The following is an 18,183-nucleotide window of genomic DNA, read 5'->3' on the forward strand; positions in this document are numbered from 1 at the left end:
CACATGGCCACTCATGGTTACAAAGGATGCTGGGAAATGTACTTTTCAGCTAGGCAAAACACTGCTCTGAAAATGAAATCAGGGTTCTGTTTGTATGGAAAAAATAAAAGAAAGTATATTAGACAGGCATTGACATTGGCAGTATCTGCCATGCCATCAATTGTCAAATGTACAGAGCTGAAATATAAGAAAAATAAAATTCTCTTTAAACCCATCAACTTGTCTACTTTCATTAAAAAAAAAAATAACCAATAACTGGCAATGGAACCATGACTAAGTTATGCTATACCCAACATTACAAATTAAAGATGTATGAAAACATTACAGAAATTCTCCTTATCTATTACCATGTCTTAGTTTAGTGAGCATAAAATACTTAAAAGATTTTATAAGCCTGTTTGTAATCTCACCATCATCAGCACTGCAAACTCCATTCTTAGACCGAATATTATTTTCCTCAACTACAAATTAATCAATCGTAGATGAGGGAAAAACTACTGAACACCCCCCAAAATTAATCATTTGTACAAATGTTGCCAGTTATTATTTATAATGCTGGAAAAACGGAAACAGTGAAAATGTCCTTCCACTATGAAATTCTGAACTTTAATATGCAGACTTAATGAGTCTATTAATAATGAAGATTCCCAGCCCCCACATTTCCCAGAGATTGTGATTCCAGGGGGATTAGGGTTAAAGCTAAGGGACCTGCATTCCTAAAAAGCATCTCAAATGATTTTGATACAGATGGGACCCTGAAGCACAGTCTGGGTTAAGCAAACAACTGTGTATTTTCAATAGTGAATATGTCATCTTTAAAGAAGTTACCTTTACAAAATCACAATAAGTTTAAGTAGAATACAAAATAGTATATATACACATTAATGGCCACAACATAAAATGTAAACATGAACATAAAGCCCAGAAAAGATTAGAGCCTGTGTCAGACTCCCAAGTCTTCTCCTTCTCCCATCTCTGTATCCATGCCCTTTGCTATGTGTCACTTCCACTAGAGACAAACCGTATTTCCCTGCTGCACTGATGATGGCCTTGGCCATATGACATGCTTTGACCAATGACACATTAGCAGACAGCATACGAGCAGACAGGGAATGTGCTTGCAGGGCTGGGCTTGAACTTCTGCAACTTCCTAAGTACATGACCCGAATAGCCAGTTGCCCCAGAAGAATGAGGCACGTGTGGAGAAGAGCCATCCAACCAACCTGCAAATCTGTGAACATGACAATAATATTTTGGTATGCCACTAACTTTTGGAATGTCTGTTATGGTGATAGTTGACTGATGCAGAGTGCAAGAAGAATACTGAGTATTTTATGAAGAGAAGTAATGTCTTCAAAATGTTATTATGGTTTGGTGTTTTGCAATAAATTCAGCTAAATATCCTAGAAAAAATAAGCCAGGTGTATCTCTAGCATAGTTCATGATCTCACGAATTTTGACTGAAAATAAAACAACGAAGAGAAAAGCACTGGGGTGGAGAAGATGGCTAAGTGGGAAGGGGCAAAGGTGAAAGAATTTTCTTAGCTAACTTAGCAAGAAATGGGAAAGTGATCAAAAGAGGTGAGCTATGAGGAAAATTTTAAGTTTATGGCAGAAAAGCCACCTCATTTGTCAAGTTTTCCCTCTGTTATTGGCATCTTCCAGCTGTGCTTTTCTGTCTTTGAAAACCTGCACCTTCATTTCCTGCAATTATATGTTTTTGCTCCTGCTATTTCTGTTGTAATTAAGACCTGGCCTTTCCAGGTTTTCGCCTTCCTATTTGCCAAACTTCTGGTCTTTGACACACCCTGATCCTTAACTAAAAATGTCCTGCATGTGGTTCTCTCCTCCTTGACTGGTAATTTTGGATCCACCCACTTCCATCCCTAGAGCTCCTTTTCTGAGCTCTGAGGTCTTCCCTGCCCAGATTTCATCTCTACTAAAGTATAAGGAGGTGGGTGCAACTTGTTCGCACTGCTGGACCAAGAAGGGCAAGCCACAATGATTAAAGAAAGTCAGTGGCTTGCAAACACCACAAAAATCAGTCAGCAAAAAGCCAAGACTACATACAGGCCTTCAAATTCCTTCCTCAATGTTATTTTTTACTGCATGATGACATCCTTAAGTGCCTACTATGTGCAGAATACAGTACCATGGACTTCACAGAAAAGGAGGCATCAGTAATTTTAATATAAATTAAGAATCAGAGGGTTTCACAGAATTCTTTCCCTTCCCCATTAATGTGGGGTCTGTTTTAAATCTGTTTCAGTAATGACTACAGTATATATAACACTGGTATAACTTTGAGGATGGAAAAACAAGGGGGCTCAGTGATTTAGGCCAAGGAAAGAGGATAAGCACTTATAATGATCTGCTGTATGCCAGGCTGCTTCCAGTATCTAATCCCATTTAATACACGTGCACATGCACACATACGCAGCCTCTGGGAAGTTACTCTCATTTTACAGCTAATAGACTCTTCAAGAGATTCATAAGTACAGAGACAGGAATGAAAACAGATTTTTCAAATTCCACAGCCCATGTTCTTTCTACATCTGCTCTTCTCTACATTTTGGAGATTAAAGGTTTCAGTGAAAAATGAAAACTCAACCCCCAAATCCACTACTGTGTTGACGTAAAAGGCTTAGATGATGGTGTAAGAGGAGCACCACTGACTGCAGGGCAGGAAAGCTCTGTGTGTGAAAGGGTGAGTGACTCATAAGTTAGTCATTGGTTCCTCTAACTGAATTCCAAATATAAATAAACTTGGTTTAGTGCAAAGGAAAGAAAGTCAAAAGGTTTCCATCTGCAGGGGAAAAAAAGGCAACTCTTAGAATGACCTCTAAAAAAGCTTTCAAATTTTCTAAGGAAAGATGGGGGGCTGGGAGAACCAATTTGATAGAAAATCCAAAGCATTCTTCAACTTCAGAATCACATGCACTAAAGCATTGCTAAGGCCCTGAGTGGTGACATTTCAAAGTTACCTATCAATGGAAAAAAAAAAAACAAACAACTTATACTATTACCTTTCAGGTATGTAACCATACACACATTTATTTTTATGAGTATTTTCTGCACCTATGTGGTAACACTAAACTATCCCAGTTCATGTTGTCTTTTATCATAACAAGAAATCCCCAAACTTCATCAACAGATCATTTCAAGTACACATATCCTTCATGTGGCTCTTTGTAAGCCCAAAACCTGCCTCTAAACAGCTATATATATATATATAAAACCTAAAAAACTTTATTTTCCAAATATTGTTTTTATTTTTATCTGTAATTTAATGGGGGGGGGGAGGGGGCACATGACGGCTCATTTCCCTTCATATGTATTATTCTATGACCTCTCTGAGGAATTTTCCTGTAGTACAATCCTTATTATGGTTTAAAAGGGCCCTTTCCAGGCCACAGCTATCTCTAACCTCACCTTGCCTTGCTCATCCCTCTAACTTTCATTTGGAGTATTTAATGGTATAAAATACCATTATGCTTCTAATGCAAAGGTTTTTGTATATTCGGCTGCCTTCTCATAAAGTTGGAGGTTCTCCTGGCACCACCAATATATTATTATATTATAATAATATACCATAATTAACGACCAGACTAGGTCCAGAGAGCACAGAATGTCTATTTCATTCATCAGTGTATTCCTGGTAATAGTACAGTAGCTGGCATGTGACAGGCACTCAATAAATGTGGACTAAATAAATGAACATAGCAGAGTTTGCAGAGGTGAACTGGAGAAGTCAGATCACAGGGCTTAAACGCACCCCACTGGAAAGGGGTGCTAACTAATGATGGGGATAAGAACACGAAGCATACATAAGTCAGGCTACTTACTAGGCAACTTTTCTGTACTCTCCTACATTCTACCTCGAATTTCACAGAAAGCTTCCTTTCCTAGTTACGGTCTTGTCAATCCTGCTTGAAGTTGAGTGTACAGTATAGCATTGTTGAAATTCTCAGTAACAAATAATCTATATAGTAATCCCACGAGGTTGGGGTAGCTTGTATTTTCTACTGCCAGAGTCAAGGCTTATCTCAATCTTTTGGGTTAACAGCACTTTAGTACTAAAATAAATTAATCATATACTTCTATGGGTGCATAAATCTGAATGTATGCTTTTTTATTCTTCACTATTTACACTTAAGCTTAGAAATGCCGGAAATTCTGAAGTCTTTTCCTATCTTTTTATAAAATCCCAGAGCAACAAACATTCCTAAGCATTCACATAACAAAAAACAAACAAAAAACCCACAGCAGAAGAAAAAGTAAAGAAATGAGATACTTTATGGGAAATAGGTAGCAAAGAGCAATGGATGCAGGTGGTGCTCAATAAATGTTTCCTCAAGTTCACATCTCTACTTGTCACCCCAACCCTTCAACCAGTCTAACATCTGCATGATGTCCAGACCCCTAATGCAATCTCCCATCCCTATCAACAGGCAGACAAAAGAAATGTATCCCAAGTATCCTAAGCAATTTCCCCCTAAAATAGCATTACACAGCACTATCAGCTAAGTTCATACAGAGTGAAATACATTTCTAGGCCAAATAAGAATCCAACACCATGAAACATGGTTTCTATGGGAAAACGCATTTTGAGTTCAAAAAACCCAACTGGCAAAATCTTTTTTTTGGAACAGTATGTTTGAAAATTAAAGTGCCTATATTCTGGAAAACGTGGTTAAACAAAACTTTTGTGAATCAAATCACATCCTTAAACTATGATCTCTAGTTTATATAAAATATATATTTACCGTTTGATGCTAATAACCTGACTGATCCTAATATCTCTCTCTTATCCAATTATATCTTTATGTATCTTGTTTCCTTACTTAAATTTTCATAATCAACTTGCAGTCCAAAAATAGAATCCTTTATATTAATAAAAGAAAGTAAACACGCCCTAAGTGGATCTTTCAAACTAGAATACTGTATAATTCCTAGCCGCTCTGTGTCACAGACAATTCCTGAAAGCCAATAGTTTTTGGTCACACTAATTACACACACATAATAGACCCTACTGACTATTAGAAACTCTATTCCTCTAGATACAGTGAGAGGTTTAATAAAGCATATACAACTTCCTTTCCCGGACCCATAAAAGAGCTATTTGCAGAAGTGTGCCAGCCTCCAGCACCTCAGCAAACTTGTCCCCCAGCCAGTAGGCTTCAATCATAACCTCTCCAACAAGCATTGAATCTCAGTCATGGAGCTTGGGGCAGACCTCTTCCAAGCTGATTCCTTCCTTTATTCTTTAGAGTTCTCTTTACCCCTTAGTAGCCAATCATCTGTTACTAGTCAATATTTCTTTGTACTTAATTTTCCCTGTTCAAATTATCGTGCGGTGTCTATGTCCTAACTGGACCCTTGCTGATACAACTTCCTTAAGAGCAATTTTTGTATTCTAACAATCTATTAATGATGTAATTCTGTATTTCTTTTTTTAGAGAATAAGTCTCAAAAACAATTTGTAAGGCAAAAATTATCCATATATGCTAAGTTCTATCCTAAAACTACTATTTACTGAGCATTTATTGGAAGTATATAAAGGCACCAGAGATTTCATTATATAGGTATGATTGATTACACTACTGGTCATTGGTGACTGTCCGCAATCTCCAGTCCTTCTCCCCTCCTTGGACTGGGGAGTGGGCTGAAAGTCTAACCTAATCATATGTGGTTGGTTTTCCGGAGGAACAGCCCCCCATCCTGAAGCTATCTAGTTCCCCAATCAGGAGTTATCTCCTTAGCATACAAAAGAGTAAATTCCAAGGGTTATAGCATCTCTGTGGCAGAATTCAGAAAAAAAGGACTAATCGTTTATTTTTTATTATACCACATCTAGCTACATATGAGGTCGGACAATTAAGTGTGCTAACTCATCCTAGAAAACGTGCTATGTACCTCATTGCTGAATATCACTATATCACCTTCGAACTACTCCCCTTGGGAAGCTATGCACTGATGCCAGTGCCTAGTCCACCCTTGAAAGCAATTTTGGAACTTTTTCTGGAATGGCCATCAAAGCTGTCATTAAATTACCCTTGATGTCCTGAATGTCATCCAAATGTCTTCCTTTCAACATTTCCTTTATCTTTGGGTAAAGAAAGAAGTCATTGGGGGCCAGATCAGGTGAGTAGGGGGGGTGTTCCAATACAGTTACTTCTTTACTGGCTAAAAACCCCCTCACAGACAGCGCTGTGTGCGCTGGTGCATTGTCGTGATGAAAGAGTCATGAATTGTTGGCAAAAAGTTCAGGTCATTTTCATTTAACTTTTTCACGCAGCCTTTTCAGCACTTCCAAATAGTAAACTTAGTTAGTTAACTCTTTGTCCAGTTAGTACAAATCCATAATGAATAATCCCTCTGAAATCAAAAAAGGTTAGCAACATAGTCACAACAAGTTCACAAACTTAATTGTCAGATCTCATAAAGCTTCTTGTACATAACAGAAGGCACCAAATTGTTATGTTTCTTTGTCCTTGTTCATGGACTTCTTTGTCTAGAATGATACCACCAATCAATCTGCCTACTAGTCTTCAACAGTTCATTTCAACCATTACCTCCTATGTGAGGTCTTTCCCATTCTTCTTCGATCCTCTCCCTAGTCATACCAATACATCCTAAAAATACTTCATTTAACTTCTCATATCATATATGCATTTCTGGTCCCACCACTACACCAAACTACTCTAAGCTTTTCGTGCATTACTTATTTCTCAATCAGCTTAAAACAAAGAAATAATAAACGAATGTATGGACATGATAATGAGAGATAACTGGCTATCTAAGCAGAAACAGGCAATTGAAAACCTGAAACTAGAGTTAAGAGTGTAAAATTTAATTCGTTTCATATATGCAAACTTGGTAGTTATGAACATAACATGACTAAGAAAATACATGATCTCTCAAAAATAGAGCTTGCAAAGAATAAAGCAGAAAATCAAAGACCAAACCTTGGAAAACTGCCACAGTTAAGAAGCGAAACACAGTATATTGTATTAGCAGCCAAATTTTACCGTGCTGTATAGCCCAACTGCAAATAGTGTAAATGTATGTACTGAAAGTTCACACAACAAAACCTGCCAAGCTCAAAGAAATCTTTCCCAATAGCTAGGCCTACTTGCTATTGTCTTCTTACCCCAAAATTCTCAACTTCTTTATGTTTTGTAATATGCATGCAAATACTAAACATTTTGTCAGCATGCTTTGAAAAGGTTTAAAACCTTAACCACAACAAAGTTCAACAACCCTAAAAGAGGTAGCAATAATTATCACACAATTATTACTCCAGTATAATAACACTGTCCCATGGTGTCTGCAAAAGCAGCTAAGGCACTGAAGGCAGTATCTGACCCCCTTGACTGCCTAAGCACTAAGATATGCTCACAAGCTAAAGTACTTACAAGTTCTAATAAATAATATGTATTTGACACTAACTTAAAAGTAAGCTATAATTGTTATCTCTTATTCACAGCAACTGTACTCCGCTCTACACTAAATCACACAACCTATTCAGTTCAACCTTCTGCTTGAGAGACACTGCAATTACAGTTATTGAATTATAGAGAAAAAATGTTTTAAACTACCCCGTTTCCCCGAAAATAAGACCTAGCCAGACAATCAGCTCTAATGCATCTTCTGGCGCAAAAATTAATATAAGACCTGGTATTATATTATATTATATTATATTATATTATATTATACCCTGTCTTATAGTAAAGTAAGACCAGGTCTTATATTAATTTTTGCTCCAAAAGACACATTAGAGCTGATTGTCCGGCCAGGTCTCATTTCCGGGGAAACACGGTTTATGAGCAAACTTGGAAGCACATCTGTGAAGACTTTACAAGAAAAAGGCTAAGAAGAGCACTCTAAGACAATGGCTATCAACTGAGTGCTAGGGTCCCCGATGTAAAGTGGATGACAACAGCAATCAGATCTACTCCCCCGGCTTAGTAACAACACATTACGAGGACATCTGACACACACACATATATTAATTTCCCTGGTTGCAGTTGCAAGTGCCAAGTGAGCATCTATAAGAAAACTACCGTCGGTCAAATTAAGTTAACCCTGTTCTAGATTTTACCAATTTTATGGTTTTGGTTACATCTAAGTTATTTGTTTTTGGTTTTAGTGAATAAGAGCTATACAACAGAACATGATAAATGTACACTTACTTTATGTTTATGTAAGCTTCAGTAAAACTATAATAAAATATCAAAAATACTTCAATTCAAGGGAAAGTCTTTGAGACCTGTTTTCCTTCTTTAAAAAAAGCCCCAATTCAAGAATAAAAAAATATTGTCATCAGGTGGAGTATTAACAGGGAGAAACTTTTCAATAAAGTTGCTGGTTTTCCAGAGAGGAAAAATATATGTGAATACTTACTCAAACAATATGCAAAACTGAAATCCAATCCTATTTATAAAAGAATACTATAAAGGGAGTAAAAAGACATCCTGAAAATGGGAAAAAAATATATGTAAAATATGTAAGTGGGGAAAAAAATGTATCTAGATTATAAAGAATTCCTTTAAATAAAAAAAAGGGGGGGGGGTTGGGGGGAGGGCAAAACAACCCAAAAGAAAAAAAATGAACAAGAGGAAAAATATGAATTATACAGAAAAAAATCTCAACGATTCATAAATATTCAAAAAGACAACCAAATAGTTTATCAACAGTAGAATGGTTAGGTTCTGGTGTGTACATAAGTACATATGAACTACAACACAAGGTTCATTCATTTCATGTGAACCTTGACTCTTACATCCTCGGAGCACATGTAACGATAAACTCCACATAGATCACAGACCTAAACGTAAAAGCCAAAATAATAAAGCATTTTAGGAAAAAAACACAGGAAAAAATGTTGTGTGAATTAAGTTTCAAAAAAATAAGGTTAAAAGCATGTTAAGAGGAAAAATGGTACAATAAACTTTATCAGTGTTAAAATACTTTGACTTCATAGAAACTGACAAGAAAATGAAAAAAATAAGCTACGTGTCGAGAGAAAAAATGTATTTATAACACATTTTCAGAATATATAAATTCCTACAACTCAATAGCAAGACGCAGAGTATCTACAGAAGATATAGAAATGGTAAGGCAGAGATGGAGGCAGCATGCTCCCAGTGCCTCCCCGCCACACCCCCTGCCCACCTACCACCCCTCCCACAGCCTGGCTCCCCCTAACCCCCCCCCAGACAACCCCCTGTGATCCTCAGACAGGAGGAACAGGAGAAGCAGACATGCTGTCAGTCAGCCCCTGCCTTTGCACATTAAACCCAGAGAGCCACCTGTTCTCCAGGCCGTGCAAGGGGGACGAAGGGTGCCTGACACCACCTGCACAGCCGAGAACACACACGATTTGCTTACCTGGAAACTGCAGACCTTGAGGCTAGAGTTTGCCTGAGCCAACCTGGCAACACCAAATAACACAAATGTTTCCAGGGCCCTAGGACCATACCTCCTCACACAGGACCCCAGGCCCTGAGGGGGCTGCTCGGATCCCCAAGTCCCCAGAAACTTGGCCCCCTCCCCAGGTAATACCACAGCAACCACAGAGCTAGCTGAGCCCAGCCATCTCCTATGCTGCCTTCACCTATCCAAACACAGCCCACGTGCTCAGATGCACAGTGCCCTTCCAGCAAGGATGGGATACTGTCAGTTGTTAGTTTTGCAGTCTTACCACTGACTTGAAGCCCCAGTCCCCCTGGGGAAGAAGCCTGGAGTCAGTTCTGAGAATCTGGAGGGTGGAACCAGAAGAGGCACAGAGTGTCCACTGAGCCCAGGAAGCCTGTGCAGGGAGCTGCGGCTTCCCTCCTGAGACACTGGGCTGCGCGTTTCCTTTCAGTCCCCCTCCTCAGGCCTGCCCCGCCCCCACATTTTTCTCCAAGGCCTCAAGAGCGCAGGGGTCCTCTTGATGAGTCCCAGAGGACCCAGCTCCTTCAGCTGTGCAGCCAATGCTGCCCTCAGGCCCGGTGCAGCTCACTCTCACCCCACCTACTTCCAGGCTGAACAGCACTAACAAAACCCCTGCAAATATGAAGTGTGTTCTAGTTTAAAACAGGCTCCTCTTCTTCCTTGTACTCACGTGGACCACAAACCGTAAGAAAAGTCTTTGCTGCCTGAATGACTACCACCTAGGAGCCGACCAACTCCCCAGCTCGGTCCACCCAAACTTCCAAAACAATGACAATGTGAAAGTATTCTGTACCCTGTGGGACGAAATATTCGTCATAAAACTTTCTCTTGCGTGTACAACTGATTATCAAAGAGATTAATTTAATGTGAGTTTGAGGCATGAATAACAAAAGAGCTTTCATTCTTCAGCAGTAAGCATTTTTATCAGGTGTTAGTTTAAAAAAAAAGTAGGGAAAAGTGTGCGATTTCATTTTGTTTTGTGTGTGCATATTAGTACTTGCTCCTAAAATGTTTTACTTTTAGCAACATCTTCAACTTTTTAGCCATTTTCAGACAAGAATAAGCAGCTACTGTTATTGTTGATTTTGTAAGAATATATGAAAAGCAACATTTTAAAAGCATTCAAAAATGGCTAATAAACACATGGAATAATGTCCAAGACTATTAATCACTAGGGAAATACAAATTATGTAATACCACAATGAGGTACAACATATTCACTACAATGGCTACCACATAAAAGTGACAATACTACGTGTTAACAAAAAACCTAGACCTCCTAGAGCTCTCACATTGCTGATGGGAATGTACAATGGCACACACAACCACTTTGAATAACCATTCAGCAATTCTTATAACAATTCTACACCTATATATTGTTTCAAGAGAAATGCAAATATGTCTACTCAAAGACCCGCTTACAAATGTACACGTGGCAACATTATTCATAAGAGCCACAAACTGCAAACAACTCAAAAGTTCACCAACATGTACATGTTTACAGATTTTGGAATATTCATATATTACACAGCAATAAAAAGAACCAAAACTAATATTTGCAACAAGATGGCTGAATCTCAAAAAGATTTTACTGAGCAAAAAAATATCAAATGCAAAAAAAAAAATTATGATTCCACTTATGTGAAGAACTAAAACAGCCAAAACTCATCTACAGTAATAGAAATCATTATTAACGGTTACCTGGAATAGGGAGGGTAGAGATACTAAATGGGAAGGGTGACGGAGGAGTCTTCTGGAGTGACAGAACTATATATGCCAAAATGTATCTAATTATACACTTTAAATGGGTGTTTTCTTTTTGTTTGTTGTAAATTATACCAACAATAACATTAACTTCGAAAAGTCAAGATACGTAGCAGCTATTGGGATGTGGAAGGGAGGGACAGTGTGGGTGAGGCACAAAGGAAACTTCTAGAATAATTAAGCTATTCTATTTCATGTCCAGGGGGGTACAAAGTGTAGTAACCTTATACTCTTAAGCTATACATACGTTTCCATAAGCTATGTTTTATACACATAAAAAAATAATATTCAGAAATTATTCATACACACACACCACCAAAAGACCTAGGATGACAGAGAAATAGCTGACAGGCAAGCTACCTTCCACCCAGGATGCCTGGACTGAAACCTTTCACAAGAGTCACGGGAACTCAAAGGAAAAAGTATATGCAAGCATCAAAATGTAAAGTAACACAATATCCTTCAATTCTTTAGAAACAGAATTCTCTTTATAAGTTTGCACAACTAACACACACAAATATTTCAGAAGAGCATTAGAGGCCAAGGTAGGAAGCTGTCCTTTAAAATCTGCAACGAAACAATATCCACTATCACCACTTTAATTAACATTTGTTAGAGGTCTTACCTAATGCAACAAGAAGAAAAATGTAATTACAGACATAAAATTGAAATAAATTAAGAAAACTGTCATGACTTTTCCTGATATGACCCTTTACACATAAAATCCAAAATTATCTCTGGAAAAAATATTAAAATAGAAAAGCTTAGGAAGGCGGCTGAATATCAGGTCAATACACAGAAGGCAGTTACATTTATTTGTACACACCAGTAACAAATAACAAATATTTCAAAGCACCACATATAATTGTCATCAGAAATTATCAACTAGAATAAGACAGAACAAGAATTCTACAGTTAAAATTATAAACTGAATAAGAGATATTAAAGGAGACCAATCCTTACCCTGTTTATAGATATAAAGACTCAATATCACAAAGATATTACTGATCCCAAATTGGTCTATAGATTCAAAGAAATTGATAATAAAAAAAACCCTCAAACAAAGGTTTCTCAGAGAACTTGGTATGATTATTCTAAAATTTCTAAGGAAGAATAAAGTATCATGGCACCTTAGAAGAAGAGAAGCAAACTTACTTTTCCAGTACTAGAGATTATCAAGAAGCAATGAAGACAGGATGGGTTCACAAAATGAATAATGCAACAAAATAGAGAGCACAGGGGTAAAAAGAACATTTTACATAAAGCTTTTACATATGACAGAAATGGCATGTCAGTTCAGTGGGAGAGAGCATTCACTTTTCAATAAGGTAAGATTAACAACAAAAAAATCATGTGTATACTAAAAATTAAATTGGATCCCACGTTATACGAGGTACAAACATTAAGTGCAGACGGAATAACATCTAAATGTTGCAAATATAACTTTAAAACTCTTAATGGAAAAGATAGATGAATATTTTTTAGATCTCAAAGTGGGAAAAAGTTCCTAAATTTAAAACAACTAAAATTAAAACTATATAGCATCAGGAATTCATAGAGATGCAACAAAAAGGAAATAAAAGGGGGAAATGAACACAGGATACAAGATGATTACAATCTCTAACAAAAACATAGGCTACTTTCAAAGTTCTAGCTTTTGTTTTAAGTGGGTTTGTGTGTGTTTATTATTAAAAATTAATAAGCAATTTCATAAACAAATGGAACATTTGCATATATAGCTTATTCTGAATTAATGTTAAAATGATTATTAATTCAATTCTGTGCACTTCATAATCAACTAAAAGTGTATATTATTTAAACAACCCCCCCAAAATATCTGACTACCTATGGAGGTAGTAAATATAAAATTGGCATTACAAAAATAATCATCTGGACAATCAAACTAAAAAGTTATCTGAATACATAAGACAAAAAGAGAGAAGAAATTATAAAATAAAATTTGAAGCAAGAGAGATAGATGACATCTAATATTCAAATAATGTAGTTACAGAAGAAAGGAAACAAGAATAGAATAGAAGCAATACTTTTAAAATATCTTTTCCCGAGAAGAACACTAAAGTTTTCAGATCAAAAACCTAGGCAAGACTGTTAAGAGATACACACACACACACACACACACACACACACACACACACACACACGAAATTTCTGGATTCTAACACCAAAGAGGAAATCTCTACCAAAAAAAAAAAAAAAAAGGTAGAGTAACATTAAACACTATTATACTGTACCAAAAAAACAGTTAAAAGTAAATACCCAATTTTAAAAATCTCATTAGCTACTCATGTGTCTGTAACACAATTAAGTAATATTGTTGACATATGTTGACATACTCTAAGAAATTTAAAAGGGCATCATTTAGAATTACAATGCTACATTATTCCAATAAAAATCAGGAATGCTATAAATAAAAATACGCTAAAACTCTTGCATTATTGGTGGTAGAGGGAAGGAGGGAAAACTAATTATTAATTTTTGACACTCCCAGAAAAATATGTTTAGATAAATTTGTTTCAAATTAAAAGAGCAGAAATGAGAAAAGAGATTTCCAAATCATTATAGGATATACAGGCAAGGGTAGGGGAGGTGATACAATGAAAACTTGATCAATTCGCCAAAACTGAATGGGGAAAACATGACTAATAAATGGAAACACAAATGACATTAAAAAAATTAAATTTATAAGTTATCGCCACATATGTAAATGATGAAATCCTACTAAAGACCAGCAAATACACACAAGTTTGGACTGGATCCATTAGAAATAAAGAGATAATTTGATGAAGTTACATTAAAAGACATCAACATCTCTCAGAATTTAAGAAATAAAGATTAAAAAATTAAATATTCAAATCACACTGTAAGTGTTCATTTAATATATATAGAACTCTATAAATTTCAAATATACATCGTTTTCATATGTTCATTAAAACCTCATGTACTTAGTCATAAGAAAATCTTAATACATTTCTAAAACTATTACAAATCATATTCTCTGAATAGTGCATCAAAACTAAAATTCAGCAATTTCTAAAATTCCAATAATTGTCCAATTTCGAGCTTTCATTGTCTCTCAATAATGTTAAATCTTGGGAATCAGCTAGGGAACTAAAATAACTACTGCACTTGCATTCATTTTAGAAAATATTCACTTATTTCCTTCATCAAATACTTACTGAAGCCTACTATACGCAAGGAACTGTTATTCTAAGCCATAGGTGAAACAAAAGAGGCAAAATACTTGCTCTTAATGATCGTTACATTTTACTCAACTCAGAAGGATGCATTTAATGTAAATAGTATCCAGCTCACTTCATTCTATAAAACAGTTTCTGGGTCCCTGGGAAGAAGCCTTCCGTTGCTGCCCTAAAGAATCCTCACTTGGGATCTGAGTCTATGTATCAAATTTCTAAGATCTAAGGATTCTACACTTAGGAAAATATAAAGCACAAAAGCTGAAGATACATGTTCAAGATCAAACTATGACAAGCTTTAACTGTACATAATCTGCCTCCAACTCCCCTCATTTGCATTATCCAAACCTCAGAAAAGCAGCTCTGCAGTTTTCCTACATTTCTTAACTGCCATGGCCAAACTTCAGCAATCAAGCAAAGAACACATCAGAGAAAAAGGCTGCCCTTTGACTTATACTGTAACAAGCTACTTTGTAGGTAAACAAAAGACCTATGAAAGTCTTGTGTTGCGCTGCTTTAAAAAAAGATTATCACTAATCATACATCTTTCTGGAAGAAAACAAAAAAAGAATATTGAAAGTATAGGAAACTGTTCCAACCACCAGATACAGCTATTTACATAAAACTAATGTTATACATGTGCATACACACACACCATTTTTTTAAGGAGAGCAGAAAACAGACTAAAATTTTGGTTGTGCAATACTCACTAGACAACTCTCATTTTACTGGTAATTCATAAAGTTTAGAAATGAAAACAAAGAGTTTCAGTTTTGTTTCTTGTAAAGTATGAAGTTTACTTCCTAGTTACTAGCTTGAAGTCCACTTCCTAGTTACTAGCTTGTTGGATTTAAATCTATCAAGTTATTTAAAGTAGACGGTATAAAGTATTTATACCCATATAAATATTTTTAAAATAGTTCTAAGCTGAGTAACAAAGTAATAGTACATGAATTTAGGAAGCAAACAAACACATTGTTTCCTTTAAAAACACACATAAATACCATGACAGAAGTATAATAAATTATAATGCTCTAAAACAATTTCTCCAATATCGATGAAATGATCTGACATACACACTCTAAAAACAGCATCATAATGATAATACTTTAAATGAACAACTGTTCTCTTTATGTAAGGAGAGGGTCCATTAAACTATGAAATTGGACTTGATGACCAAGATCACTTTCAGTAATTTGATTCCTGATCCGACAATTTTATGCATAAAACTCTGAAACATGCAGATCTGTATTATCTGGTTCTATACTAAAGAAATACTTTAAGTCAAAATCAATTTTATTGATAAAAAACTCACAAATTTCTTGCCATTGTTCAAATTTAAGAGACGTGAGAAATATTAGCTACATTTCCCACTTTGAAATAGACTTTAATATTTGATGCTGAAAAGAACTATAAAAATAACAAACCTATTAAATATTAGTTAGTATACATATGATCCCAAGATCTTGTTCTAAGTATTAACACTTTATCATATACTCAAACATCAAAAACTAAAGTTTTAGATATTCAGAATAGAATAGAAGGGATTTAGGAGATAAACTGTTGCTCTAAAGTTCTATTATTAAATCTAGAAATTATTTCACTGCAAATAATTTGCAGTGTGCAATAATCTTCTAAATTTACCAGTAACCGTTAACTAATACACAAGTTCCAAGACAACTTTCTCAAAGTGCCTAAAATAACAATGCACTATCCTTGCTTTCCAAAATTCTTGAGCATCTTCAATTACCTCGTGTACCATCATAAAATTCTAAAAATAATTTCAAAGCAAAAACTTAGCAGGCTGTAAATAAATGCATAGTCCATTTTAGGACAGGAGGCCTTATTCTATAACCAAGCACAGGTAGGATACAACCATGTCAAACCTGTAACAGGGTGGGGCATCATCTCTCACTCAGATAAGCCAAACACATCTTTGGCAGCTGCTGACAGTAAGCCAGTTATGTCCATAATTCTAACATGATTAATGCACTGTTTCTTTTTGTCCAAAATGCTTTCTCTCTCTCTCTCTCTCTCTCTCTCTCTCTCTCTCTCTCTCTCTCTCTCTCTCTCTCACACACACACACACACACACACACACACACACACACAAGTCATAGCCAACAACTACTCTTCAGAATATAGTTCAAGCCATGATCGTGCACTTGAGATCCTGAAAGCAAAATCTAGAATAAAAGGAGCACCTCTCACTACTCACAACGAAGGATCTCAAGCTTCACAAACAGATTTTTTTTTTTTTTTTTTTGGAAACTTGAGTGACCATTTGAATGTGTGACTGAGGCAAGAATCAAGGGTGAACGATGGAACAAGGTCAAACTTAGGGGACAAAAAGATTCCTGGAATAAACACGGCCAGGAAGGTTTCCTTTCTTAAGGGGCAGTTTCAGAAAAAAAGAAAAAGAAACCGAAAGAGGAAAAGGAACCAACCAAATCCTCTACTTGTACAGAGTCCACCTGGCACACGTACCTGCCCTGCCAGGCACGCGATTCAATTCTGGAGGAGGAGACCCTTTTGCAAAACAGCAGGCCTGGAATGTCCCTGCCTTCGAAATGCAAACTGTGTTCAGAAGGGATGACATCGGGCTATCCCTCGTCTTGTTTTAATCAAGTTTCATTAAGGAGCCATATAAAGCAGTGTAGGAATGTGAGAGTCGCTCCCAATAAATACCAGGCTCCGATGGCTGCAGGAAAACCACCAGCAGAAGGAAGTGGATGGAAACCCGCTAACTGCTTCCCGCTTCCCACGCGCAGCCCGGCGCCGGGCGCGACAGCCCCGAGGACCCCCGGCCGCGGCCGGGGCGGCGGGGAGGCGGCCGGGCGGCGGGGAGGCGGCCGGGGCGGCGGGGAGGCGGCCGGGGCGGCGGGGAGGCGGCCGGGCCGCGGAGGCCGCGCGCGGGCGGGGAGGCCGGGCGCTCGGGGCCGGCGGGCGCGGGCAGCACGTCGGGGGGCGGAGGGCGGAGGGCGGCCGGGCCGCGCCGGCTGGCGGGCTCGCCTCACCTTCTGCGCCGCGCTCTGCTGCAGCACGTTCTGCTCCACGGTCATGGCCCCGGCGGCGACACGGGCGGCGGCGTCCGGCTCCTCGCGCCTCCGCCGGCCCTGGCTGCCACGCTCCGCCGAGCTCCAGGGAGCGGCGCGGACGGCCGGGGAGGACAGCGCCCCGGCCAGGCAGGCGCGAAGGCGATGGCGGCAGGCGTGCGCGGGGACCGCGGGCGGGCGGCGCGGCGCGGGCGGCGAGGGCCACGGCGGCGAGCCCACGGCTCCGGGCGGCCGCCTCAGCGCGGCTGCTCCGCCGCGGCCCCGGCCATGGGCGGTCGGCGGGCGCGGGGGCGCGGGAGGGCGCGAGCCGGGCGGGCCGCGTCACGCGCGCGCGCGTTCCTTCGCGGGCGCTCACGGGCCACTGCGGGAAGGCAGAGGGAACGGAGGGAGCGGCCGGCCCGAATGGCGCGATCCTCCTCCCGCCCCTCCCCCAGCCGCCGTCACCGCCCCCGCCCCCGCCCGGCGGCTCCGCCCCCGCCGAGCCCCGCCCGCCGCCCGCCGCCCTAACCCTACATTGTGACCCGCGGGGCGGCGGGGCGGGGCGGGGCGCCCCGGGGTCCCGCCCCAGGCCCCGCCCCGCCCCCCAGTCCCGGCCCCGCCCCGCCCCGCCCCGCCTGGCGCCCCCGGGTGGGCCGAGGGCGCTCCGGGCGAGCTGGGCCTCGGAGCCGCCCCTGCGGCAGGTTACGCGACGTCAGAACTTGGCTCCG

General features: G+C 39.1%; 1 protein-coding gene across 3 annotated transcripts in view; it reads right to left on the reverse strand.

Annotated features, from left to right (window-relative positions):
- Positions 1-17,747, reverse strand: part of USP25 (ubiquitin specific peptidase 25) — a 114,665-nt gene extending 96,918 nt beyond the window's left edge. For 2 of the 3 annotated variants that reach the window (XM_081062935.1, XM_081062934.1), the window contains exon 1: positions 17,438-17,743. In XM_081062935.1, coding sequence (XP_080919061.1) covers positions 17,438-17,482 — 45 coding nt within the window. In that variant the 5' untranslated portion in view covers positions 17,483-17,743. Of the gene's footprint in view, positions 1-17,437 lie in introns of all 3 variants that reach the window. The other variant, XM_081062933.1, reaches the window with a different exon arrangement.
- Between the last annotated feature and the right edge of the window lie 436 nt (positions 17,748-18,183).

The sequence above is a fragment of the Rhinolophus hipposideros genome, assembly GCF_964194185.1.
Source record: "Rhinolophus hipposideros genome assembly, chromosome: 2".
NCBI classification, from domain to species: Eukaryota; Metazoa; Chordata; class Mammalia; order Chiroptera; family Rhinolophidae; genus Rhinolophus; species Rhinolophus hipposideros.